Source organism: Microtus oregoni, unplaced genomic scaffold (assembly GCF_018167655.1).
Source record: "Microtus oregoni isolate MIOR12 unplaced genomic scaffold, Mior012 000016F_ref0000370, whole genome shotgun sequence".
NCBI lineage: Eukaryota > Metazoa > Chordata > Mammalia > Rodentia > Cricetidae > Microtus > Microtus oregoni.
In genome coordinates this window covers 5,029,029-5,056,436 of record NW_024543075.1, presented here as the reverse complement: position 1 = coordinate 5,056,436, position 27,408 = coordinate 5,029,029, and the positions used below count along the sequence as shown (strand labels likewise).

At 46.9% G+C, this 27,408-nt stretch overlaps 2 protein-coding genes and 1 pseudogene across 3 annotated transcripts; 2 read left to right on the top strand and 1 right to left on the bottom strand.

Moving 5' to 3' along the window:
* Positions 1-96: 96 nt before the first annotated feature.
* On the bottom strand, positions 97-23,912 carry Tubgcp2 (tubulin gamma complex associated protein 2). Of its 2 annotated transcripts, none has more exons than XM_041666602.1 (18): positions 23,725-23,912; positions 19,630-19,813; positions 18,198-18,326; positions 17,148-17,324; positions 15,930-16,089; positions 12,599-12,806; positions 12,195-12,394; positions 11,669-11,858; positions 10,847-10,992; positions 10,035-10,215; positions 9,572-9,752; positions 6,000-6,172; positions 5,577-5,705; positions 4,061-4,181; positions 3,582-3,725; positions 2,788-2,916; positions 1,715-1,878; positions 97-1,108 (listed from the first exon to the last, which is right to left on the bottom strand). In XM_041666602.1, the coding sequence occupies exons 2-18, from the start codon at positions 19,777-19,779 to the stop codon at positions 973-975; spliced, it is 2,718 nt and encodes a 905-aa protein (XP_041522536.1). In that variant the 5' UTR covers positions 19,780-19,813; positions 23,725-23,912; the 3' UTR covers positions 97-972. The 2 variants fall into 2 exon arrangements, with proteins under 2 accessions (XP_041522536.1, XP_041522537.1); XM_041666603.1 differs by lacking the exon at positions 23,725-23,912 and adding an exon at positions 23,626-23,715.
* LOC121457682 lies at positions 7,342-8,021 on the top strand (annotated as a pseudogene).
* Positions 23,736-27,150, top strand: Znf511 (zinc finger protein 511). The gene is made up of 6 exons (XM_041666604.1): positions 23,736-23,984; positions 24,224-24,297; positions 24,575-24,776; positions 24,872-24,996; positions 25,963-26,082; positions 26,792-27,150. The coding sequence occupies exons 1-6, from the start codon at positions 23,832-23,834 to the stop codon at positions 26,868-26,870; spliced, it is 753 nt and encodes a 250-aa protein (XP_041522538.1). The 5' UTR covers positions 23,736-23,831; the 3' UTR covers positions 26,871-27,150.
* The last annotated feature ends 258 nt before the right edge of the window (positions 27,151-27,408 follow it).

Genomic DNA, 27,408 nt, shown 5'->3' with positions numbered 1-27,408 from the left:
TTTACTGTCTGAGGCTAAAAGCACCACCCTCCCCCCCCCCACACACACTGAACTTTGAAGGCAAACACAGTTAAGTTTTAAGAAACCTTACTCTGGTACAGTCAGCTTTCGTTTTTATTCCTTTTGCAAGTACATGTACATATTTGTTTGTGTTTGTGTGCATGCTTGTGCATGTAGAAGCGAGAGACTGATACCAGTTACTTCCTCTATTACCATCCATCCTATTTTTAATTAATTAATTAATTAATTAATTAATTAATTAAGAGACAAGTCTCTTGACCTCATGATTTAGCTAGACTGGCTGGTCAGGAAGCCCTAGGAACCCTTTCTCCCTGCCCCAGCATTGGGAATAGAATGTTCCACTACACTCAACTTTTTATACAGGTGGTGTATTGGGTGAAATTTACATCAGTTTCAAATAAGATAGAGCCATTTTAGAAGAGGGAACCTCAACTGAGAAAATGCCCCACAAGGCTGTTCTGTGGTGCATTTCCTTGATTGATGCTTGAAACAGGAAGGGCCAGCTCAGCGTGGACAGTGTTGCCTCTGAGCAGGCCCTGGGTGTGATGATAAAAAAAAGCAAGGTCGAGAAAGCCATGGGAGAAAGCCAGTAAGCAGCCCTCCTCCATGGCCTCTGTATCGGTTCCTGCCCTGATTGTCCTGGATGATGGACTAGATTACAAGCTATAAGATGAGACAAACCCTACCCTCTTTGAGTTGCTTTTGCTATGGTGTTTCATCATAGCAACGAAAGCCCTAACTAAGATGGTAAGGATCTGAACTCAGGTCCTAACACTTGCACAGAAAGCACGTACTGACTAAGCTATCTCTCCAGCCCTCTGAAAAGCTTCCAAAAGGAAATCTAGTACCTTGAAAAAGGAACTCATCGAGCCAAGATGGAATCTCAAACCACACTTAAACAATAATAACACCAACGCCCACGTTCAGAAAGATGGTATTTAAAAAGGGAGCTCATTGTGCAGGGATGGCCACTCTGGGTGTTGATGCTGGGGGCCCCCTTGGGATGGGCACTTGGGGAGCAGCCTTCTGACTCCTCTCTGCAGACAGACGTTCCAGGCGTTCGGCATAGAAACCATTGAAATCCAGCCTTTAGAGGAGGGAAAGGAGGGTCAGGGAAACTCCAGGATAGGGCAGAGTCCAGCCCGAGCTGAGAAGATATACATGTGGCAACCCCACTTCTCCCAATCATGTAAAGGTGAGTAACAGACACAACTAGGACCTCTTCCAGGTAGAGGGAAGAGCATGCTCCACCTGCCAGTGCACGGATACTCTTGCAGGTCTCAATCCTGGTGGGCTTTATTGAACACCATGGGTGAGGGTTCCTATCTTCTGGCAATGGAATTCTGAGGGTGCCCCAGGCTTGGGAAGCCTGACAGTGACTTTCGGTTCTAGGAACCCTTGAAACTAGGGCATTGTAGGACGGCACAATGTACCAGATGATTCCAGTGTACAAACTAGCACTTTTCAAAGGGTAATTCAGGGATGGTACCCAGTTCCTGGTTGAAGTCAGAGCCCCTTTCCTATCCCAGTGATAAGCAGACACCCCTTCACCAGAGTATTCACAGCTGGCACCTCTTCCGTCTTCCACCTTTGCCCAGATTAGGACGCCTGCTGCTAGGGATACGGGGAGCGAGGGCTACAGTGAAAGCAGATGACAGGGATAGGCTTCAAAGTCAGGAAGGGTGTTTCTTACCTGGAGATGACGCTGGCCATGCCATGTTCATAGTTACTGGTGCTGTAGATGCTTAGTCGGTCCAGCAAATCAAGAAGATGGGCAGAAAAGTTTTTGTCAAAGTTATTGATGGTGGCCTCGAACCCAGAGGCCAGCTGAGGAGTATCCACATGCTCGGACAGGTGCTGGAGACAAATCCCAGGGAGCTCAGTATCAGTTACCAGGTAGGCGCTTAGCCTCTCTGCTAGCTACAAGGATGTTCTTCCCTTTTTGTGTTTCTTTTCTTAGTTTTGAGACAGACTGTTGTTACCATAGCTCAGGCTGGCTTGTGATTCCCCTACCACAGCCTTCTGAGAGTAGGAATTACAGCATGTGCCACCACTTCTGGCTCTTTTTTGGAGACAGAGTCTCATGTTGTCCAGGTTGGCCTGGAACTCACCTTGAATGCTTGATCCTCCTGCCTCTACCCTCCAAATGTTGTTAATGAAAGAAGCTGTGATGTTCCCATTATTATACAAGATGGGAAACTGGGGTATCAGAACACAGCAAATGGAGAAATACTTAGGGTAACAGGCCCACTGGGGCTTCTCCAGGCTCACAGCATGGAGAACCAACAATGGGTACTATATGCTCTCTACAGGTCTGATTTCAGCACTGGTGTGCTTTCCTCCTGTACACTAAGAAGCAAGGAGGATAGACCTTATCTCCTTTTGTCCTTGGCTTCTGACCCTCACATGCTCCCAGACCATCTCCGAATTGCCAACTCGTGGCCATGAATCCTGAAGGCTGCATAGGTCATCTGCACCAACAGGGATAAGCACTAAGCACCAACTGCAGCCAAGCAAAGCTCTGTGCTCTAGGGCATTCAGGCCCACTCCACACAATACTGTTGTATAGATGACTTGGCCACACTCTGGAGACCAGATGTCTGGAGGCTCAGTGGAAAGACTCTAATGGCTGTGTTTTGAACCTAATTGCAGGACCCGTTTTTTTCCCCATCACATGGGTGACAACCAGGAAAGGGTTAAAAATGCCAACACTGCCACAGCTGACTAGAAAGAGGGTCTTTCTTGACAAGCCCCAAGGTCACGTACCTTCCTGGTAGGCTCCTTGCGGGGGCGCTCCTCAGTCCGCTCAGTCTCTGTGGGTGGCCCCTGTGCACTACCCTGCTCGAGTGTCAGCCGGCCCAGCTCACTGTCCAGCTTCATGCTCTGTGTAAATTTCTAAGGGTAGGTCATGAGGAAAGGTTATGATTAGTTCCAGACACAGCATACCATAACAAGACAGCAAGTACTTACAGGAACACAGTACCCAACCCAGAGACACAGGAACACAAAGCTGTAGACAGGATGTTAGTTCTCAGCATTTGCAAGGCTATATTTCTCAATGGTTATCAACTGATTTTCATAAAATCATAGTTGTTTCATGTTTTCCTCTATGGGAATTATCATGGTGTCTAAACACCTAAGGAATGAGTTTCACAGCCCTGGCTCCTCTATAACCTATCACCACCTATATCTCCTACCTCCTATCTGCTCCAAAGTGCTGCCTGAAGACCACTTGGCTCCCAGCATCCTCCAGCCCAGAGACCTTGGGTTACCCTTTTGTCACCTGATATTTTCTGCATTATTTTGGACAAGTGCTTGTGACAACTTTAATACTAAGTTTTGACAAATGAATGCAAAAGCATTCAGAAGAGGCCTAAGACAGAGACCAGTACCAGAGATACTATAAGAAATAAGGCAGGGCCCCTAAATAGCTTCCCTGCCTGAATGGGACGGACTGGCCACAAAGACCAGGAGCTCTGAAGGGGAGAAGCTGTAGGACAGAGTGGCATACAGCAATAACCTGGACATTAAACATTCCCATATTGCCTCCTTGTCCTCACCTGCATACAGTTGGTGAACATGACACACACAGACATAAGCTTGGAGAAAACCTTCAGCAGCTCAGGGTTGGTCAGCATGCACTCCTTCAGGCAGTTGTCAAGGAAACTTGTGTGGTGGCCAAGCACGTCGTCAATGTTGGAAGCCTGCAAACAAAGGCCTGAGACTTCCCTGAAGTTACTGTGCACGTGGCTTTCAGTTCTGTTTGGTACTCTACTGCCTGTACATTTCCGTTGTTTCTACAGGCCTGTCATCTCTTAGAGACTATGTCGCTACCCAGTCTTTTTCTGTCTCCTCTTTCATGTACCATGTTGGACGGAAGCCCTGTCTGTACATGAGAAGGAAGTAGGCAGATGTGAGGCTGTGGACATTTCTGTGACCACCATGACACCGGCTAGCATATGCCGGTGCTATGAAATGCGCTCTGGCTTGGAAAGAGCCTTTTAGATGCTACATGTATTTCTGCAGAGCAGAAACTCACAGATTTCAGGTTTTTCTCAAGGATGTGCCAGGTTGGTTCCATCACTTCAAACATCATGTAGTACTGAATATTCTGGACAAAGTTGAGCATTCGCTGCCGCAAAGTGAAAGCACCAGCAAACCTGAGTGCGGAAACAAGTTACTGAGGATGTGATGCAGAATCATCACAACTACACGCAGTACAGTGATGGCTCCCGCCCCAACTCCACTGCAGAGCAGACTCTCGTGAGTGATCCTAGCTCTCACGTGATGATGGTTCAGACTCAGGGACAAAGGACATTAACAAGGAAGGTGCCTCAATGCTGAAGTTTGAGGACACTCACTTCTGGCTTCATCAGGGTGTCAAGTAAATATCTTACTCAGCACAACTCTTATTCCCCTGCATCCTGAAAGAGTGTGCCAACTAGCCACACCACGGAGAGGCAGGGCAGGATCTGTAGCTAACTAAGTTACTCAGTACAGGTGTGGAGGTTTGGATGGCATCTTCCCAGTTGGTGGCTGTCTGGGGAGGCAGCCTTGTTGGACAAAGCTTGTTACTGGTGGTGGTCTTTGAGGTTTCAAAAGGCTAGCACCATTTGAGATCTCTCACTGTCTCCTGCTTTCAATTCAAGCTGTGAGTGCTTAGTTGTTCCAGCTGCCATTTCTGCCTGCTTGCTGCCATGCTCTCCACCATAGCAGTAGTGGGCTCTTATCCCTCTGGAACTATAAGCCCAAAATAGACTCTTTTTTTATACACTGCTTTGGTCATAGTGTTTGATCACAGCAGTAGAAAAGGAGCTAAGACATCAGGTAGGTGCTAATACCAAGAACTACGACCATGGCTGGCTCCACATGCTTGTGTTTTACCAGGACAATTTTTTTCCAGATTTCTTTTTAATTATGTATGTATGTGTAATGTATGTGGTATCCTCATGTAAGTGCAAATGCCCAGATGCCAGAAAATGATCATCCCTTGGAGCTCGAGTTCCATGTACTAATGAGCTTTTCAGTGTGGCACTGGGAACAGAACTCTGGTCCTCTGCAAGAGCACTACATGCTCTTAACCCAAGTCACTGCTCCAGCTCTTTGAGGTAAATTCTTTGTTTTCTTTGAGACAGGGTTTTTCCATGTAGCCCTGGCTGTCCTGGAACTCACTCTGTAGACCAGGCTAGCCTCGAACTCAGAGATTCGTCTGCCTCTGCCTCCTGAGGGCTGGGACTAAAGGTGTGTGCCACCATTGCCTATCATCCTGAGGCAAATTCTTGAAATTTTACCCTCAACTTTTCCTTTGAACATCAGCTGGTTCCACATACTAGAGTACAAAAGATTACCAGAGCACTTCCCAGCACTTATTGCTCTATATACTGAAAAAGAGGGACTATAGAGAAGGGCTTGTGTGATACAGACCGAGCCTGGAAGTCAGCTCTACGAGGATGACAGTGAGTGTGCAGTTAGTAGGGAATTATGAAAACAGAAAAGCTACAAGTGACTTTCAAACAATGCTCTTAGAATGACAGGGAGGGCAAAATAGGACATACCACTTTGCTGAGTGCAGCGCATACTGCTTGGCGGTCTTGTTGCTGATCCAGACACTGCAGAGCTGCCTCTCCACGTGCTTACAGTAGAACATGTGTCGGAAGAGCATCTGGTAGCGGGTGAGTGCCTTCCTGCAAAGAGGGACATGTCAGGAACCTCGGCAAGGCAGCCTGTGCTCCTGACTATCTGCAGGATGGCACCAACAGACAAGAGCAACCCAGCATCCTGTAGCATGAGGCTGTCCAAACAGGCAGTTCTGACTCCTACCCATACCTGCACTGAGCTGAAAAAGCAACTAAGTTTCTTAAATACTCCGAGAGGTTAAACACCAACTGGAAAGTCTTAACTAAAAAGTCAGGTTAGGGTAGAGCTCAGTGGCAAGCACTTGGCTTGACCATATGTGGCCTGGGTCACGTAGGCCTCACCTATTGATGATCAGTGACAGGGGCCACTTGACAACGTAGTCAAAGGAGAAGGCCTCCAGACCACTCAGTGTGAGCTCCGTGGGGTCAGCATGAGTCATTGCCTTCTCCTGCTTGGTCTCAATGGCCAGAACCCGCAAAAGCTGAGTGATGAGGTCATGAGGCATCAGGTCAATCTTGGGGGAAAAAGAAAAAAAAAATGATGTATGAAAATTGTCTTAACCCTGACATACTCCTGAATGGAGTTGGAAAAGCAAGCAATTTCCTTAAATACTATTAGAAGCTAACCATCCACTGATAACCCTTAATTAATAAGTTAGGTTTAGAGCCAGAACAAAGACCCACATCTTTAATGCCAGCACTCGGGAGGCAGAGACAGATAGATCTATGTGAACTGAACGCCAGCCTGGTCTACAGAGTAAAGTCCAAGACAGCCAGGGCTATGTAGAGACCTTGTCTCCAAAATACAATGTTAGGTTGGGATATATGTAGTACAATGGCATGTGTGAGATCCTAGGTCTTTCTATAGCACCGCACAAGAAAAATTAAATCAAAACACCTTCTATCAAAATGGAAGAGAAAACACAGGGCGCTTACTTACATAAGGACTCATGTTTATATTATGTGTGTATGTGTTTATGTATGTATCTATATATGTATATATAATATGTGAACATTTGGTGCCTGTGAAGGTGGGAAGAGGGCATCAGATCCACTGGAACTAAAGATACAGGCTGCCCAGTGTGAGTGCTGGGAACCAAACCCAGGTTCTCTGCAAAAACAGTAAACACTTTTGTGTTTTGGCTAGTTTTATGTCAAATCGATACAAACAAGAGTCATTTGAAAAAAGGGAATCTCAATTATGAAGATGCTTATTAATTGGCCCATAGGCAGGTTTGTAGTAGATTGTATTAGTGATTGATGTGGGATTACCCAACCCAATGTGGGTGGCTGCCACCCTGGGCAGGTGGTCCTGGATTTTATAAGAAAGCAGGCTGAGCAAGCCATGAGGTGCAAGGCAGCAAGCAGCACTCCTCTGTGGTCTGTTCATCAGCTCCTGCCTCCAGGGTCCTCCCTGTTTGAGTTGCTGTTCTGCTTCCCATCAGTGATGGAGTATGATGTAGAACTGAAGCTGAAATAAACCCATTCCCGCAGCTGCTTAACTCATGGTGCTTATCATAGCACTAGAAGCCTAATTAACTCCGAACCACAGAACCATCTCTCCAGTCCTAAAACAGCATTTTAAATGTTTCTACTGTTGCTGTTATAAATGAGAAACCATAGGGGAGAAACTGAATAATTTAGGAGTGAAGACTTTTTACTTTACCTGTGAAGATGAAGCATACTAGGTGAGATATATGACAAAACTTATTATAGACAAACAGTACTGTCTACAACATTAATTATTAAAATACTCATCAAGAGCCAACCACATGCCAGTGTGACAAGGGCTCCTGTAAAACATGAAAGACACAGAATATAAAAGACTAGAAAAAACAAAGCACAAAGAATAAAGGAGGGGGATCGCAGCCGCCAAAATGAAGTTCAATCCCTTTGTGACTTCTGACCGGAGCAAGAACCGCAAATGGCATTTCAATGCACCTTCTCACATTCGGAGGAAGATCATCTCTTCCCCCCATCCAAAGAGCTGAGACAGAAGTACAATGTTCGCTCGATGCCCATTCGAAAGGATGACGAAGTTCAGGTTGTCCGGGGACACTACAAAGGCCAGCAGATTGGCAAAGTGGTCCGAGTGTACAGAAGAAATACGTCATCTACATTGAACGGGTGCAGCAGGAAAAGGCTAATGGCACAACTGTCCACGTGGGCATCCACCCCAGCAAGGTGGTGATCACCAGGCTAAAGCTGGACAAACACCGAAAGAAGATCCTGGAAAGGAAAGCCAAGTCTCGACAAGTAGGAAAGGAGAAGGGCAAATACAAGGAAGAAACGATTGAGAAGATGCAGGAGTAGGGGCGTCTCATACAGTTTTCATTAAAGACTGCTTGAGTAAAAAAAAAAAAAGAATAAAGGAGGGAAAAACACAAACAGCTCATGAACAAATCAAATGCTCACCATCTCCTAACAGTCATGAAAATGTAGACCACTCTAATCCTGCTTGTCAAAGTAACACAGATGGGGACATTGAGTGAGCAGTCATGACTCATTTGCCCCATAGCCAGCACCTGAGATGGCTCTTGTGTGGTCCACCTGGATGATCAGGCCACAGACTGTCACTAGAAATGTACCCCATAAAATTACTCCTGTACCTAACAAGAAATCCAGAAATATATGAAGTGAAGAAGAGCAGAACTGCAAGGAAAAATGAAGTCCTAGGAGAAAACTGGAGACTCAGGCCCACTCACAGTAATATATGGAAGCCACATGGACAGCACTAAGAACCATCCAAGACCTGCACAGCAGAGAAGAATCCATGTAGAATCCCAGGACACTTTACAACTGACACAGAGCACACTCTACAAGCATGGCAGCTGAAGTTAAAACTAAGTAACAGTGCCGGAAATATGGCTCAATGGTTAAGAGCACTGGCTGCTCTTTCAGAGGACCCAGGTTCAATTCCCAGCACCCACATGGTGGCTCACAACTGCCTGTAACTCCAGTTCCAGGGGATTAGATGCTCTCTTCTGCCCTCCACAGGCATTGCACGCATATGGTGCAAAGATACACATGTGGGCAAAATATCCACACATTTATAGTAAAATAAACAAAATTTAAAAAACAAAAAATCCTAAGTAACAGGAGAAAACCCTGAAAATGTACCAATTAGTGGAAATTGAACAAAACAAACCACTAAAGAAGAAATCACGAGGAAATTACAGATTCTCTTGAAACAAATGACAACAAAGCATGTTAAAATAGCCTAACTTCAAAACTCAAAAAAAAAAAAAAGGAACAGAAACTAAGCCCAACACTAACAGAAACAAGTTAATAGAAACAAAGAATAGAAAGGGAGAAAAGCAATAAAACCAAGACTGAGTTCTTAAAAACATCAATGAACTGAGAAGCTTTCAGTTATGTGAGGGAGAACAGAAGACACAAACCACTGGAGTCAGAGAAATGGAAGTGGAGTTCTTACTGCCAGCTTTCAGGACCACAATAGTTCTCTGCACTGCATGGCAGCAAACGCACACCCTGTTGATGGCGACAGAAACATACAGATGTCCAGGATGAACTCTAGAAGTAGATGTTAGGAAAGACCTTGACCTGCATGAGATGGAGCCTTGATGCAGAATCTTCCAGAAAAAGCCCAGTGACAGAACTCAAGTAACTCACCGGTGCATTCACCACACCTAAGAACATAGAGAAGCAGCATATATCTCCATACACTCTGTGAGGTGAGGAGAACCTAATCTGGCACAGGTGCAGACCAAACCCACAAGAAAAGCACACACCAGCGTCCCTTGTGAGAGCAGACACAGAGACAAACAAAGTGCTTACAAGCTAGTGTTCTGGGAAGTGAGGACAAACACAAGATGGGACACCTTGCCTGGGCCCTGTTATGTGCTCACTCTAATGTCTCAGAAGCCATGTGCCGTGACTAACACTGCACTCACCTTGAGGTCATCTTTGAAGGGGTCAGTGTTAGCAGTGCTCATTCGCAGGGCCAACTCCAACAAAGCCTCTAGGCGTGTGGGTGTGATGTCCTCTACTGGCTTCCTGAGCTCCTCCTCAGTAAGGTCCATGAAATGCACAAAGAAGTCCCCCTGATCCATCAGGAAGTAGCGTTTGATGGACCTGTGCCAGGGGACAGGGGTGGGGATGGGGTGTTTGAACCCAACCTTCAACATGTAAGGTAGAGGCTTGGCAGTTCTCCATGGGACATGAAGCTACTGCTCGGACATGGCAGGGGAGAGGCAGACAGCAAGGAGCTGAGAGACTCGTTGGCTTGGACAGTATAAAGAACTAAGACCCTGGCACCTCACACTAGGGCGGCAGAGAGCCTGTGCAGAGACAAAAAAAAAGTTGCTAAGAGGGACATTCTACTCTCAGTCACATGGATGTGAAGTAAAGTCTAACCTCAGGTGGGCCACCAGCTCCTTCTCCTCCATGAGGAAGTCCAGCAGCACCTTGCTGGCATAGTTGAATGCCTTCTCAATCTGTTCCACGTATGCTCGCTCTTTGAGTGTGTAGATGATCTCCTTGGCTACGGGACAGGTGACATCATGACCACATTCTCTGACCACATTTAGATATTTTCCTGAAAAAGTAAATAAATAAATGAAAAGAGGAAGGTGGATTCAGTATCTCTGTACATGTTGTATCTCAAGTTGGAGCTTTATGACACAAATCTAACATGAGGTAGTGGGCTAAACATGAAGTACAATTTGCTTCCTTCCCCTGAAAAAGATTGTGCAATAGTGACCTGCAATGGCTCCTCAGGACTGTACTTCATGGGAAGGATTTTGAAAAAGCCTTGAGAGCTAGGTTGCTGAATCATCTCCTAGCCCTTTCTGATGCTGCTAAGCTCTCAAAGCAGAGCATACATGCCAAGGCCCCAAACACTTGCCTAATACCTACATCAGGCTTAACCTGTGCAATGAAACTAAAGGATACAGTTGGCCTGGGAGGTGTGGGTTCCTCATGGCTTTTCTTGCTATAGAATGGACTTTTAGAGGTTAAGACCCAAGAGAGAAAGCTATGTCTAAGGCAGATAGCTTCCAGATTGGGGGGGCCGGGCAGAATGAAGCCATGAAGAGTTAAGAACTACCAGTAGCTAACAACAGTTCAGACTAATAGGTCATTCCCAGTTACATCATCTCCAGAGGCAGAGAGGCTGGAAGGCTGTGAAGAGGCCACTGACCTCCTTGGTGACAGAGCCAAGTAGTTACCTGTGCTGAGGATCTTGCCTGCTACCTTCTGCAGGAAGGATGGGATCTGCTGTGGCAGCACAGTATAGCGCTGGTCCCAGTACTTGTCATTGTAGTCCTCCTGGATCTTCTCCTTTTGCAGTTCGTGTTCCTCCACCATGAACTCACTGCAAGTCACACAGTCTCTCAGGACACTAGAGGGCAAGCCTGGCCAACCTCGAGGTGGTCACATGCTTCTAGAAACACCTACACAACCACTGAGTAATTGTAGCCTCACTTGGGAGCAGGTGTCTTCTTTGAGGCAGAGCTAGGTGGCTTCTTCCCTACTTTTCCATTATGGTCAAAGGATGGACACAGAATGACTTGTCCTGGGTCCATCACCAACAGAACCAGACCCTTCCCATAGAGTTTTAAGACCCATTTCCCTGTAGTCAGATGGAAACTGCAATGCTTACTAGGCTCACCACACCAGATTCTATAATTTGGCCCCTCAGTAAAGAAACACTAGGCCACTCTGTGATAGAGCACATGCAAGGCCTGGGTTTATCCCCAGTACAGGAGAACAGAGCTCTCTATGAACTAGTCCTTTACTTTACATGGTCAAAGGTACCATGCTGAGGTAGCACACACAACTACACGGAGGTAAGGACATGGGCTCCAGATTTAGACCCCAATGTTCCTTACTCAACAGGATGAAGCCACTGAAAGGCAGTTGAGTGAGCGACACACTCCCTCAGCTCCTAGCTGACTGCTGTGTTGAGGACTTGCATCTGGCATGTCCCTTCTCAGGTTATCGCACAGTGGAGACTCCAGGTGAAAGGTGTCTGGCACCTATAGGCCTACCTGTATGGGTCATGAATAATGCCCCTGTAGATCCACTTCTCCAGGATCTCAAAGTAGGGTGCACTGGCCGCCTTGGTCAGATAGAGGCACAGTTCTTGCGCCTGGCTGTCCCCTGTGTAGTTGAAGCTCCTATCATGGAGAAGGCTCAGCGTCAATCCGCCCACACACTCGCCTTTATCCACTGAAGTGGCTATGGGTAGAAAGGGGTGGCTCACTACCAGGTGTCTATGCACCCCTAGCAGGCAGGCAGGACCCCTCCCAAGACACCATGCTCAGATGCTAAAGCTTCAGATGCTAACGAAACCTATCAAGAAAAGCTTCCAGGCCTGATGTGATGGCACACATCATAATGAGACCCTGACTCAAAAAACAAGAATAAAGAAAAATACTTTGGCACCTTCCTTCTATAGTTCATGAAAACAAGACATGACAAGTGCTTTGCCCACCACCCTGCTACCAGAATGGCCTGGCATGCGCTGCCTTAGGGAGCCATCCACCTACAGCCCCTACACCAAGCAGTCCGCACCAAGAGAGGCGAGGATGTCGATGGTCCGCATGGCTGGCTGGATGTAGAACCAGAGCTTCTGCAGTGACAGGAGGCCCTGCCTGTGCAGCTGTTCCAGTTGTGTGACCAGGATCAAGTATTCCTTTACCAGGGTCCTCATAGCAGCAGCCAAGGCATGGTTCACCTGCCCATATTCGAATGAAGATTTCTCCTCAATGAACCTACAGCAAAGATACATGAGACAACTGGGGAAGGGCTAAATTTCCAAAAAAAGTTGAGCCCATTCCAAATCCCATTCTTATCTAAGAAGCAAATTACTCACTCCAGTACTTATAGCCAATGGGAATCTGTGGCAGTAAGAGTTAAACTGAGTCGGGATAGGGATTGGTGACTCACAGGCTCTTCAAAATTTATTAAGGACCCACCTGGTTACTGTAGAGTAGCTGGCAGCCACAGGGAGGATTCTGTTTACCAGCTCCCGGATGGACAGGTCCAGGTTGGGGTCCACAAGGAAGGTACGGTTCTGCCTCCCAGCCAAGGGCTGAGCAGTGATGTACCTGCCATCCACACCCACAAGCACATAGAGCAGATCTTCCACCACTGCTGATTCCTGGGAGGCCAAGGGCAGTGTACCTGCAAGGCAGAGGCAACACTAGACTTTAGCTCCATAACCTTACTTACCATCTTCTCTGTAACCTCTTGTACACAGATGGATGGAAAGTGGAAGCAATTCCCTGATATGGTTTGAATATGAACATATTCCACAGGTTATGTTGAATGTTTGATCCCTAGTTGGTAGCTCTACTGGTAGGTGCAGAAACCTCAGGACACAGGAATTATAGAAGTAGGACACTGGAGGTATACCTTTGAAGGTTATACAGGATCCCCAGCTCTTTCCTAATCTGCTTCCTGTCTACAAAATGAACAGCTTTTCCACCACACACTCCTGATGTGGTGCCTCATCTGAGGGCCCACAATCAACAGACCAAAGGACATTAGCTAAAATCTCTGAAATTGTGGGCCTCTTCTCCCCAAGCCCCGCCAAAACCCTTCCAACTTTAAGTTGTCCTCTGCGTTATTTTGGTCACAGCAAAAAGTAACAATACAGAAAGTTGGTATGAACAAGTTCTGTTAAACCTGGCCAAGTGGTTCATAGGCTTTGGATTAGTTTGTGGGAAGAAAGTGGAAATGTTTAGAAATGCAGGCTGGAGGAGCCTAGAATTTAAGCAATGGGTGGCTGGCTCCCCTGTCCTCCCCTTCTTGTTCTCTTCCTTGTTTCTTCTATTTAGCCTCTCTGCCTGCCAGCCTCGCCTATCCTTGTTCCTGTCTTGCTATTAGCCATTCAGCCTCTTTATTAGGACCATCAGGAGTTTTAGAGAGGCAAAGAATCACAGCTTCACAGAGTTAAAAAAAAAATGCAGCATAAACAAAAGCAACACATCTTAAAATAATATTCCCCAGCAAATGGGCAAGTCCTGTGAGTAGCAATGACCAGAATACATTAGGAATAGAGAGTGAAAGGCAGGCTTCTCAGCTGTCAGATAGGAACACAGACTTGAGGCCACTTGTGCTACATTTTAGCCAAGAATTTGTCTTCATACTATTTGTGCCCTGAAAATTTCTGAGTCTGAGTCTAAAAGTAATAGACTAATTAATTAATCCTGGTAGGTAACTTTGAGGCAGTCATTCCTTTAGGCTATGACATTTTTATTCCAGCCCCCCCCCCAACTTTTTTTAAAAAAAAAAGACTTATTTATTTGTTTGTTTATTTATTATACAGTGTTCTGCCTGAATGCCAGAAGAGGGCACCAGATCTCATTATAGATTGTTGTGAGCCATCATGTGGTCCTGGAACTCAGGACCTGTGGAAGAGCAGTCAGTGTTCTTAACCTTTGAGCCATCTCTCCTTTTAGCCCCCAGACTTCTTTTAGATTGGTTTTACAGTGAGAATTGGGAGCCTAAAATAAAATAAAATGCAAAGCATAAAGACTATTCAGAAAAGCCCATGTAAGACTGGAGCTAAGGTAGGCATGGTTTCTAAAGAGATCATCACTATTAAAAAGAAGCCAATTAAACAATGTCTTCAAGACACAGCAGGACCGATAATGCACACATGAACTCATGGAGACTATGGTGGCACGCACAAGACCTGTAGTTTTAAAAAAGATCGGGTCCCAGCACTGAAAGGGAAATGAGCACAAAGTCCCACTCCTAACCAAGGAAGGACAAAGCATGATAGGCAAGTATTGCCAGATCTTCAGGATGAGCTCTGAAGGAGCTGGGGAACACAATGTGCAAACACCCTGAGATAGCAAACTTGGCTGGTATGTGGGGCCTGAGTGAAAAATGGAGCTCAAGGGCCAGAAGGGGCCAGCCTGGACAAACTGTCAGGGTTTCTGCAGGGGGGGGGGGGGGCACTAGAGTTGTCACTGGACCGGCTGACCCAAGACTCAGGCCTTGCACTGAAAGCTTGCACTTGCATAGCTCTAGCTATGTTTACAGTAAGTACAGGAACTACAGAAAGGGGAGGAAGATGAGTTGTCAGATTCATGCCCCTGCATAATGCCATAGCTACTTGGATTAAAGTAATAAAACAGAAAACTAGTTGCTTAGTCAAACTTACTGAATTTCAATGTTCAACAGTTCTAGGTATGAGTAAGCCACTGGGGGGGGTGGGGGGTGGCAGGTACAGCAGCAGAATGGCAATAGGTGACAAAGTTTACCTAGCCACTTGGAAAGGGGAGATAAAGGAGGTGGGTCCAGGACTAAATGTCAAGGATCAGAGGCAACGTGAGAAGACAGGGGAGCTTACTGGAAAGAGCAGTTGGAAGGGCACAGAGCTGGGACAATTGGAGAAATGTTGATTCATGATGCTAAGTATTGCATTACTGAAGAGAGTGGAATCCCATAGGAACGAGTCCTGAGGACACACAGTATGCAGAACACCAATTACACCCTCAGGCTGCAGAAAGAGAATGTCTAAGGTTGAGGCTCCACCAAGGACAATGACTATGCTGGCCACACGGTCCGTGTATAGACAGGAGAGCAGTTACCTCTACCAGGTGATGGGACAGGTGACAATTAGGTAAATACCAACACTGCAAACAAGAAGTCCATGACATAAAGCCAGCTGTCTCTACCTTCCCATTAACTTGTAGCAGAATATGTCTGCTTAGGGACAGGAAAAACACTCAATTTGTCTAACAGTCCTGTAAGGTATTTCTAAAGGTGACAGTAGACCTCTGCACCAACACACCGACACTACCCAGAACTCATGAGCTGTGGCAAGGCACACCACTCCATGTTCCTCCTGAACTGGGCCTGCCATTAAAGGGGTAGGATATCATAGGTATGCTATATGAATGTACAAAATTTCATATGATCTGAAAAAACACTGTGGATTGCATGCAGCCCATAGCATGCATCACACACATCTCAGATTCCAAGAACCTGCCCTGAAACAGCATGCTGTCAAGTAGACACAACTTCTAAGGCCTTTGTAAACACAGTACTAATATTTGATGGACTCTGTAGTAATCACAAATCTCTTCAGAAAACTGTGCCCTTCTGGTCTGCTCATCTGTGCACAGCCTGGGAGACCAGCTTCGGACTGTCCCAAAGGTCTGGCAGGAGGAACGAACAACAACCACTTCAAGTCCTCTGGGCTTCAGCATGACACCCATAGTTCCCCAGCCCGCTGAAGCACATGCAAGCAGGGAGAAGTTCTCATGTGTCAGGAAGAAATCCATCACATACCTATAGGCAAAGCCGTGTCTGAGCTTAAGCCCGAACCAATCAGGAAATCTCCAGCCAGTGTTGGCCTCTCATATACCCATGCTGGGAAGACCGGAAGGGGCTGGCCTGAATTTTTTTTGTTCTGTTTGTCTCGAAGCATCTTTCTTGTAAGTTCCAGAGACTAGTAAGGACATTTTAAAAAAACAAAAACAAAAATATACCATAGTGCAAACAAAACTAAGATATCTACAGAAATTAACACATCTTCTGCATATAAAAAGTCCATCGTTTCAGCACATAGGACATTTGATCTTAAAAAGGCGACATATTTCTATCTGCCCATCACAACATCTGGGCCTAGGAACAAGAGAGCCAGGCCCTATGAAGGTCCCTCTGTCCAGCAAGGAGCCCACAGGCACCAGGGCACCAGCTATGAGAACCATGGGGGCCATGGAGGAATGTCTGCATTTTACCTCAGAGCTGTGTCAGATCAGGACACAAAGCAGGAAGAGCCAAAATCAATTTTCTTAGCAGTGACTAAATCTAATGCCACTTACTGAAATAAGACAGGAATTAGCAACTGGCATACATCCTTGCCATATGGAGAAAGTCCATCACAACGGCTAGATTCTAGGCCATGCACAGAGCACTGGCCTTCTGGGGAGACTACAACCAGAGGCTAACAATGCTTGGCAACTTTTGGAAGCACCGACTTAGCTCTGCATACTTGTAGGTCACACAACGTGAAAGGTATTAGTGCTATGGTACAGGGATATACCTAAAAGGTTTTGCGGTGTCCTCTGTGCTCAGCAAACAGTGGAGAGGCTGGGGCACTATACAGAGCTAGGGCTGTGAAGAGGGGTCTGAGGGTCTCAAATTCAGGCATGTGGTGGCTATGACTCTCGAAACTCACAAAAAGGCCAGTGTGAGGCAGGATGAATCCAAGCAGCAGCAATTACCATGGGAGAACATAACTTAGAGGAAATAACTGGTAATTTAAAAAGTGCTATTGTGTTAGAAACTGTCACAAATTCCGGTAGGAATCACGACTGGTGCTGGCTCGGATGCACGGCAGGTGGACGTGGTCAGACCCTCACTGCACTGTTTATTCTTATGGGTCAGAATTATGACTGTAGAGCACAATCAGCCTTAGCCTCACTTATGGCAGATTATTTTTCTTTACTAGGAATAGAAATATCTGCACAGCTAGCACCCTGTGGACGACGGTAGATATGGTACCTGCTGCAGTGTGGAGCCTGTAGCCACACCCCCAAACTGGTTCCTCAGCTCTTCTAGCTCCTGTGTGGACATCTTAGAGGCAGCAACAGGAATGCTGAAGCTGGTGCTGCTGCTGGTGGCAGCATTAGCTGCGAGCTCAGCTCTTTCCTTTGCATTTTGTTGTAAATACTGCAGTGTCTGCAAACACATAAAACCATCCAGTTACACCAGGCCACAAAAGCTCACTGTGTTCTACCACCTGTCACATCACCAAAGCAACAGGGGACAGAAAGCCTACAGTCTTCTTTGACAGTCAATCCATAATTTTACCTCCAATGGACAAATGTTCTACTACATTCCCTGCCTGTCCTCCTGCCTGGTATTCATCTGTGCATGGATGGAGAGCTGGGCTCTACACACACTCTCTGGCTCCAGACTGACACATGGCACATACAGCACAGCATCAGAGAAAAGCAAACATGCACACCTCATGCTACTACATCCATGTTTCCTGGTCTTGGCCCATCCTGCGTTATTATGATTCACTGCTATAGTTTGGATATAAAATGTCTTCCCCAAAGGTTCACATGTTAAAGGCTTGGTCCCCAGCTGGTGATGTTATTGAAAGAGTTGGTTCATGAAGACTCTAACCTTATCAGTGGATTAACTCACTGATAACACAAACTGAACTCTTCACGCCTGTTGGTCCATCTCTTTCTGCTTTCCAGTTGCCAGCAGCTCTGTCACCTCTCTACCAGGCTACTCTCTATTCTGCCTCAACTTGGGCCCAAAAATAATGGGGACTGAAGCCATGAGCTAATACATCCACTTCCCTTTAATTTTACAGGTATTCTTTCAGTATGGAGAGGCTAACATTTCATCAAACACATGCCTTCAAAGTGTTGCCATCATGAGGTACAGCTGCCAGTCAGTAACAGCAGGGACAGGATGTGCAGGAGAGGCTTAACCTGCACCCCAGGCTCCTTGAGGACTCTGTGGAGACACTGGGGGGGGGGGGTTTCCAATGTCCCCAAAGCAGGTGTGGTGATGCAGATGAGGCAGGTAGCTCACCTCTTTGTCTTCTGTGAGCTTTGATAACAGGTATACCAGCGGGTCAAGGTTCCTTGTATTTTTAGACTTCAGTTCATCATACTTCTTTAAAAAGTCCTCAGGAGTACGAGAAAATTCTGCAATTTTAACCTCAAATCACAAGCAGAAGTAAATTAATGACAGTTACAAATCAAATATTTAAAAAAAATCTTAAAAAAAAGAAACACAAATAAACAACAGCTGAATTAGATGAGCTAAACAATCACATCTCTGAAATAAACAGGAAATTAATGTCAATGGTCCACCAAATCCAGCCATCCTTCTTTTATGATTTCTCCTGTCTTCTGCTCCACGGCCTAGGAGCACTCACAGCTCTCCTTCAAGCTCATGCATTCTCTGACACTTGCTGCCTCTTGAACTTACTGCCTGTACCAATTTAGGAACGTTTCACTCAGCAATGTTTAACGATCGGGCAACAAACCAAATGAGTGTGTGTTTCCTGAGCCATGCTCTGCTCAATCCATCTGCCTGTACCGATGCCTTCATTACACTGGTTAAATAAGTGAAGCTTCACAAAGTCTACTTTATTTTATTTTATTTTAACTTTCAAAAGATTTACTTTATTATGTGTCTGAATGTTTCGCTTACATGTACATTTCTGCACCATGTGCATGCAGTGTCCACAGAGTCAGAAAGGGCATTGAAGCCTCTGGAACTGGAGTTACAGATGGTTATGAGCCACCATGTGGGGAAATGGAAACTGAATCAGGTCCTCTGCAAGAGCTGCAAGTGTTCTTAACCACTGAACCAGCTCTCTAGTATCTATGTTTTTAGGTTTAAAAACATAGTAGATTTCAAATTCAAAGGTATCTTTTATTAAAGGTGCATTATTAAATTAGGAATTCTTTAAAAAAGAAATAATTGAGCCAGGTGTGGTGTGGTACACCCCTTTAATCCCAGACAGATCTGAGTTCAAGGCCAGTCTGTTGTACTACCTACACAGTGAGTTTCAGATCAGCAAAGGCTACACAAAGAAAGAGAGATAAAAAGAAAAGACAAACAAACAAACAAAAAACTGAAAGAAATTTCAACGTGATTAATACCAGTAGCTTTCCTTTTCCCACCCAGTAATTTTTACATATATTAAGTCTCCTCCTCAGAACAGAGGAGGGCTGTGTAAGTGAGAGTTCAGTCTCTCTCTCTGGACACCCGCTGATTCATTTATATAACGGGATAAAATAACAGGAGCTATTGCCAGGAACCTGAAGACCAGCAGAGCACAGTGAATGCCAGGTTCAAAGGAAGCATCCACCAGGTGCTGTTGGCCCAGTACTAGCCATGCTGTGGCTACCAGGGACAGCCCATCCCCATGGCCCTAGGCTGAGTGTCCACACCCATGGCTGCACCTTCAGGCCCCCACTGCTGTGGTACTGTATCAGGAACAGGTACTCACCTTGGCACTGTGGGCAGAGACTGTGGTTGTAACATATGGTGTCCGGTTCTTCTGCAGCAGGTCAATGTAGACCTCAGCCCCGCCCCCACCATGGATGCGCAGCAGACTGAGCAGCTCATTGACATCACGGTGAATCCGAAATTCACTCATAGTTTATCTGAGACACCAACATAGCAATATTCTCCTGAAGGCAGAAAGAGGCTGTTCATAAAATTGAAACCTAAACAAGATTGGCTACTTTGGCTTCCAAAATTAAAACCTAAAATGTCTTTTGACTGATTCAAGCTTTTGACATTAAAATCATTGCCAAGATTATGTCAATCATGAGCTTCTCCCTGTCCCGAACAGTCTGACCTATCAAAATGCTACTGAAATCTGCCAGCCATTGTCACTGCATTCACCTGTGTCATGCCCCTATTGACAGAGCCTCCAGTTGTTTTCCAGCTCACACCATCATTAAAGGAGCCAGCTGTCCGGGGTAACTCACAGAAATGGGCCCACAAGCCTGTCCTCATTTCCTGGTCCAGCCATCCTCATGTGATCATGGGCCTGCCTGCAGGAGGCAGATCTGCTGTTTTGTCTCAGTTTTTCAGGCCCTGGCTGGGTAGACACAAAGATCCTGCCCTTTGAGGCGCTTGCACAGGCCTATGTTACTGTCTCTGTCCTGATGTATTAAAACTTCCCACTCATGAGGGCATACCCAGTTCTTAAACCCTAAACTGTAAGGTTTAAGTCTGGCATCCTTTTTTGCACTCTAAAGCCTTCAATGTTTCCTTTTCTGGCCCAGGCCTGGCAACATACAAGGATATTTTAGGTAGGTAAGATTTCCACATATTCTAGCTTTCCTGATGTTCTAGGACCAGCAGTATTAGAGTAGAGACATTGGCCAAAGTGGTGGAGATCAAAACGACTTCGGAGGCTGTAACCCCAGAACTTGAGAGGGGAGGCAGAAAGATCACAGTCAAAGCTAGTCTGGAATGCACAGCAAAAACTTGTCTCAAAATCAAACAGAACTGTAGCCGATGTCACAGCGCAACAGCAGAAGGCGGCATGTGAATTCCCACTGGTTAGCAAAGAGCTGGTGACTTCATCCCATCTATCCCATCATTCCAGGGGAAAGTAGCTGACCATGTGGAGACTGTATATAATGTCCTAGTGGTAACAGATGTACCAATATCCTGGTACCAATAGCTGACAACATGGGGTCTTCCACTCTTCTACCGATGGCTGAGCTAGTCAGTATCAGAAGCACTAAGAAAGAGCATTAAGGAAAACAGACACTAGCTACAGATTCAAAATTAAGCCTAATAAACTTGATGATATTATAGGAACATGGTAATAAACTTTTACAGGATTCTTAATTTGAGATCCACAAACATTAGTGAAGTTATGCTTGGAGATGAGACTTTCCTATTCAGACCTGTGAACTTTCTGAGCATTCTTGTAAATTCTCAAAGGTGTTGTAACTCAGAAGTTAAGAACTGCTATGCTAACATCTCCAACCGAGACAAGCCTTGAGTTAAACAGTGCCAAGGGCACTCAGCACACACTCCCACAGTATGCCAATGTACAAACAGTGCCATCGTGGATCTCTACCTTGAGAGTTTCACACTGTAAACCCGTGTAATAGAAAGCAGTTTCTTAGTTTATCAACCTCCACCGATGGTCAAAACAGGTGTCTCCAAGGACTAAAACAAGATGTGACAAAATGCTAGCTAGCCTCTTGCTTGCTTCTCATGAGAAGAGGGAGTAACAGAGCTACCCAGAGTTGCTATGGAGATTAAATAAAACAAATGCTGTCTCAACATGTTTGCTGTTATCTGCAAACTGGTTATGCTTACTAAGTAATGTGGACATTGTTTGGTTTTAGAGAGATACTAAGACACTGACAGTATTTTAAATGACAGGTCCCTTAGGGCTGGATACACAGTTCAGCAGTTAAGAGCATCTGGCTGCTCCTGCAGTGGACCTGGGTTCAGTTCCCAACTCCCACACGGTAGTTCAAAACCATCTGTAATTCTATTCCAGGAGATCTGACACTGGCACTGCACGCACATGGTGCACAGATAAAAATGCAGACAAAACACCCATACGTACGAAACTAAAAACGTTCAAGGAATTTTTTTTTTAAATATTGGCAGGTCTCAAAAGAGTTGCTTTAAGCTACCCAGCAAGCAGAACGCAAAACCCCAAACTCCCCCAACATATGCTCTCTCCAAATTCAGCAGTACCATGCCGTTTCCCAGGCCTGAAGGCTGTCCTGCAACATGCTAGACGGTAACGAAGGTGTGAGCCGCCAACACACAGCCCTGACCATCAGACCCAGAGGGCAGAGCTACTCACATGGAAAGATCATCTACACAGATACTTGTTTATTATCCTATCCAAGTAAACGCGTAAATCTTCAGATATCCCCACTTCTTATATATTAATACAAGGAGCCTGCCGTGCTTCATGATTTATACGTAATTCCAGAAAAAAATAAAGGCTTCTCTCATCTCTAAACGGTAGTTTCCTTTAAGGCTTTAGATATGCCCTAGGAGACATAGCTAAACTCTTGGCAGTTAGTGGGCAAAGGACACAGACAGGAACCTCAACAAAATTGACATCCTTACATACAGGAAGACAAGGTCACAGTTGAAAGATACAACTGTAGAGAGAAGTCTGATTAACCCTTAACAGCCCGCTGGACCGTCTCACCCTCCTTGGTTCCTACCGCTCTCAGTCACCATACATGCACTGGACTGAACACAACTTACTTAGCAAAGTCTGGCGCAACCAATTATGAGCAAGGCAGGTGCATTCTTTCAGTGGACAATGACAAAAATGGGCTTGGGGTGGGGGTAGAAGAGGCGTGAAAAGGGGAATCTCAAGCAACGATTCTCAACCTGTGGGTCGAGACCCCACAATCCTTTCACAGGGGCCACAGATCAGACCTCCTGCATACCAGATATTTATAACAGTAGCAAAAGTTACGAAGAGCAATGAAATAATTTTATGGTGGGGGGGGGTCACCATAACACGAGGAACTGTATTAAAGGGTCGCAGGCATTAGGAAGGTTGAGGACCACTAGAGGCTCCTGGATGATAGTACAAACCAGCCTGTCTGTGCTGGTCGGGTTTTTTGCCAACTTGACACAAACCAAGACATATCTAGGAAGACAAAATCTCAACTGAGGAACTGTCTCCACCACCAGACTGGCCTGTAAGCAAGCCTGTGGGGCATTTCTTTGACTGACAACTAATGACTAATGGGAGAGGGCCCAGATCACTGTGGGTGGCGCCACCCTTTGAGCAGGTGCTCCTGAAGTGTATGAGAAAGCAGGCTGGCTGGGTGTGGTGGCAGACTTTTTAATATCCCAGCAATCAGAAGGCAGAGGCAGAGGTGGGCGAATCTCTGTAGTTCAAGGCCAATTTGATCTACAAAGTGAGTTCCAAGACAGTCAGGGTTGTTACACAGAGAAACCCTGTCTCAAAAAAACAAACCAAAAAGCAAGAGAGAGAGAGGGAAGGAGAAAGGGAAGGAGGGAGGGAGGGAGGGAAGGAAGGAGACAAAGAAGGCAGGCAGGCTGAGAAAGCTAGGAGCGTTTAAGCTTCCCTATCTTCTTCCATGATAATACCTTCTAACAGGTAAGCCCTGCTCTGCAGTATTTTAGGAAAGGAGGAAAGTTAAAGCCCCGAACGTGTCAGCTGCACATCTCAATAGCCTTTTTATTTAGGTTAGGGTTTCTTCCCTCGCCTGTCTCTACTGAAGGGGGGCGGGGGGCTGACTCCTTCACTCCAGAAGACAGGCAAGTCAGTTCCGTAGTCACCATAGGGCTCTCAGGAGAGAGGGGTCACATTAACCGTGAACTTCCCACGGCCGCTGCCTCCTCCAGCGGGACGCCTGGAGGGGACAGAAACAGCCAGAGACTGTCGCACCGTGGAGCTGTGGGGCAGGCCCGGGCAGGCGTAGGAACTGTCGGCGGTGGACGCCCAAGAGAATCAGACTCTTACCACTGCAGGCTAGTCCGATTCGCGGACCCGGTCCCGGCGTGCGGCTCCAGCCCCGCCCCGACCGGTTCCCGCCACAACCCAGACCCAGCCCTCACTCACCTCCCCGCGCCGCGTTCCGCTCCGCAGGGTCGCCACAGGAAGTTAATAAACGTCATGTCCGTTCCCGCCCCGCCGACGGTGGCCGAAGGGCTGCGGCAACCGTGGAGATGTTGCTTCCCCCTTCGCTATATTCCCGCCTAGCTGGGGCGCCCGGGGCGGCCGAGCCGCTGCCGGTGGAGCGGAACCCTGCAGCTGGGGCGGCGCCCTTCCGGTTCACTCCGCGCCCCGTGCACTTCCCGCGGGATCACGAATTCTTTGAGGTGCGTGAAAACCTGGGCGGAAGGTTTCCTGAGCCCCCGACACACAGGGCGGGGCCGAGGGGGCGGGACTGTGACTGTGGGCGGGGCTAGGCTAGGCGGAGCTTATCTGTGTGGGTGGGACCTGTGGGCAGGACTTAGGGGCTGGATACAACTCTATAGGTTGGGGCGTGGTTCAAAGCTGTAGGGCGGGGCTTCGGGGCCCAGGTCCACCCATGGCTTTTGGCGCCTGTCTTCTGTAGGATGGGGACGTGCAGCGGCACCTCTACTTGCAGGACATGCTCACGCAAGTGTCCGAGACGCCGGAGAAGTCCATGTGAGCAGCTTGGCTTCGAGGCCTTTCTCTGCTTGCTAGCGCTACCCTGGTTCCTCCTCTCCCGTCCGCATACAGGCTAGGTTTCGGACCCCTCCCAGCTGACACCCTGAGTACTATTGGCTTAGCGCCACCCTGCCCATACTCACGCATGGCTTGGCTGGGTCCTCCCTCCCCTAGTCTATTAGTAAGGCTTGAGGTGGCACAGGAAGCTCAAATCCCCCTGGAATTCCTGCCTGGGGTGGGGGCATCCTTCCAAGTGACATGCCTCCTTTCCCAGGGTGCCCGAGTTCACCTGTCAGGTGGCTGGCTGCTGCCAAGTGTTCGCTGCGCTAGAGGACTACCAGCACCACTATCACATGCTACATGGAAACACCTGCTCCCTCTGCAGCCGGGCCTTCCCCTCTGGGCATTTGTTGGATGTCCACATCCTGGAATGGCATGACTCTCTGTTCCAGATCCTGGCCCAGAGGCAAGACATGGTGGGTGTTGGCTACACTCAGCGCGGCTACAATGGTTCCTTGGGATCGGGGCTTAGGGCAGGGTGAGAGTGGAGGTGCCACCTTGTCTTTTGTAGTACCAGTGCTTGGTGGAAGGCTGCCCAGAGAAGTTCAAGACCAGCCAAGACCGGAAGGATCACATGGTGAGGCTCCACTTGTACCCTGCGGATTTCCGATTTGATAAGCCCAAGACAAACAGAGGGTACGTGAGGGAACCAGTTGTGACTGTCCCCAGTCTTGAGCCAGGGAACAGACACTGTAGTTAAACTTGACTTAGTTTTCATACACAGGTAGCTGGAACTCTGAGCTCAGTGAATTAGTATGCTTGGGTTATATGTCAGTGGAGACAGGAGAGCAATTCCTGGCTGAGAGCAGAGGGAATGGTACTAGTGGGTGCTTGTGCTGGTCTGTGCCCTGCGTGCCCCTCTGAATCTACCAACAAGGGGCATTTGGGGACTGTCCAGTGCATGCACTCTTCACACTTCTCTCATGGAACTCCTAGTTTTGTTTTGTTTTCATTTTTTTTCTCTCTCTGCTGACTTTTAAAAACTTATCCACAAAGCTGTCTGTTACCATGACTGTTTACACTGCTCTGGGAAAAGTAAACTCCCGGAATAACTCTTAGTGTAATGCTTTTTTGCTTCCCTTAAAAAATGATTCTTTTTGAGCCAAGTGGTGGTGGTGCACGCCTTTAATCCCAGCACTCAGAAGGCAGGGGCAGGTGGATCTCTGTGAGTTCAAGGCCAGCTTGGTCTAGCTAGTTCCTGACAGGCTTCAAAGCTACAGAGAAACTCTGTAAGGTGGGGTGGGGGGTTGAGAGGGTCCTTTCAGTGAACTCTCATCATCATTACATGGCTTGGGCATGGGGAGACAGTTCATTCGGTGAAGTGCATAAGCTTGAGGTTCTATCCCTGTCACCTAAAAAAAGCCAAGCATGGTGGTGTACACCATGATAATTTATACATTATCAGACTTAGTTATATGAATGCATGACCAGTGACGATGCCATAAAATATTCTTTTTCCAATAATTTGAAAATTTAATTGTAACCTTAGAATGTGCCAAAATAGTTTACAAAAAGAATTGCAGGGAAAATAATAGTGTCTTCCTTACAAGTTTAGTGCTAGGGAACCAGGTACAGGTGCTGCTCACTGCTTTCCCTCTACAGCCCAGCCATGCCAGCTGCAGCAGAGCCACCAGCCAGAGCCCTGAGAGATGAGAGTGACGCCATGGAAATCTCCTCTGAACCTGCTGCCCCACCTCCCTGCAGGCGGACCTACAGTCACAGGTCAGTGTGTACATCCTTCTGTGTGTGTTAATGACCCTAGACTTGAGAGTGGGTGACCCTGGGCAGAAAGATGGGCTTCATGGCAGGTGACAACCCGAAGGTTCTAGTTACCCTCCTTTCCTGTGCTTTGGGCCCTGGAGCCCCACGTGCAGGCATCACCACCCCTTCACTGTCATCTCTGCTGGGTGGAAAGGACCTTCTCCCGTGTCTGCCTTGCAGACTATCTTTTACAGATTACACTCACATCGACTGTTATTTTGGGGAAGTTTTTGAACAGTAGTGGGTGGCGGGGTGGCCCCAGAATCTAAACTGGTAGGATGATGGACATGTGTGTCCCTCAGTTGCCTCTCAGCAGCCATCTTCCATAGTTGTTTGGGCCTTGGCCTGTGAGTACCCTGCCTGCCCGTGGTGATTAGGTTTCAGAAATGGAGATAACAGGAAACCAATGCCATAGGGGCCTCAGCAGGAGCCGACCTTGCTGGCTAAGTTCTTCTAAGCAAATGCACATTGGTATCAGGAAGGTATCCCACAGGAAGCAAGCCTGAGTCCAGGGGCTGATCCTAGGGCCCAAGAGGGCAGACTCCATTTCCTGAGTGTTCCACAGAGCAAAAGGAGAACATTCCAGAATACAAATGTGAAGGAAGTACAGAGAAACTGTGTGTTGTTAGAGATAATGCCTTTGTTTGATAGGACCGTTTTTCTCTTTCAGAATACCCTCCACTGTCTGTTTTGGCCAGGGTGCAGCCAGAGGATTTAAAAGCACTAAAAAAAGAAACAAACAGCACTGATGGATCCTGGCAAGAAAAGCCAGGCAGACTTTCAGGGAGTGGTGTGCCAGGGCCTTTCTCTTGCTTCTGGATAGCTGCCCTGAGCTGGACCCTTGCCACCTCCTTATTTTCATATGTAATCACATGAAGCAGCCAGTGTGTTGAAACCCAGAATCTGCAGATTCCAGAAATAACCAGGACTCACTGAAGGAATGAGATGGAGAAACCACCTACCTGCTTCGTGGGGGCTACTCGAAGAATGTCACTATTAAACATACGAAATAAAATTTTTCACTGTTGATCTCTGTTCTTCCTGTGTTCTTGAGCCAGACAGAAAAGGGAATTATTGTGAGCCATGATTATTCTGCTTTCAACACAAAGTTTTAGGGATATTCATACAGAGCCTGCATCCCACAGAAGCTATGAGGGAGGGGTCCAGCACAGCCGCAGGGGAATCCAGGATCCTTATGCTCTAAGAGACATCCTTGTTGTCCTTGTGCCCTGCTCAGCCAGTTAAACCCTGCCGGAACATGGTATCTGGAAGGGAGCAGGAAGAAAC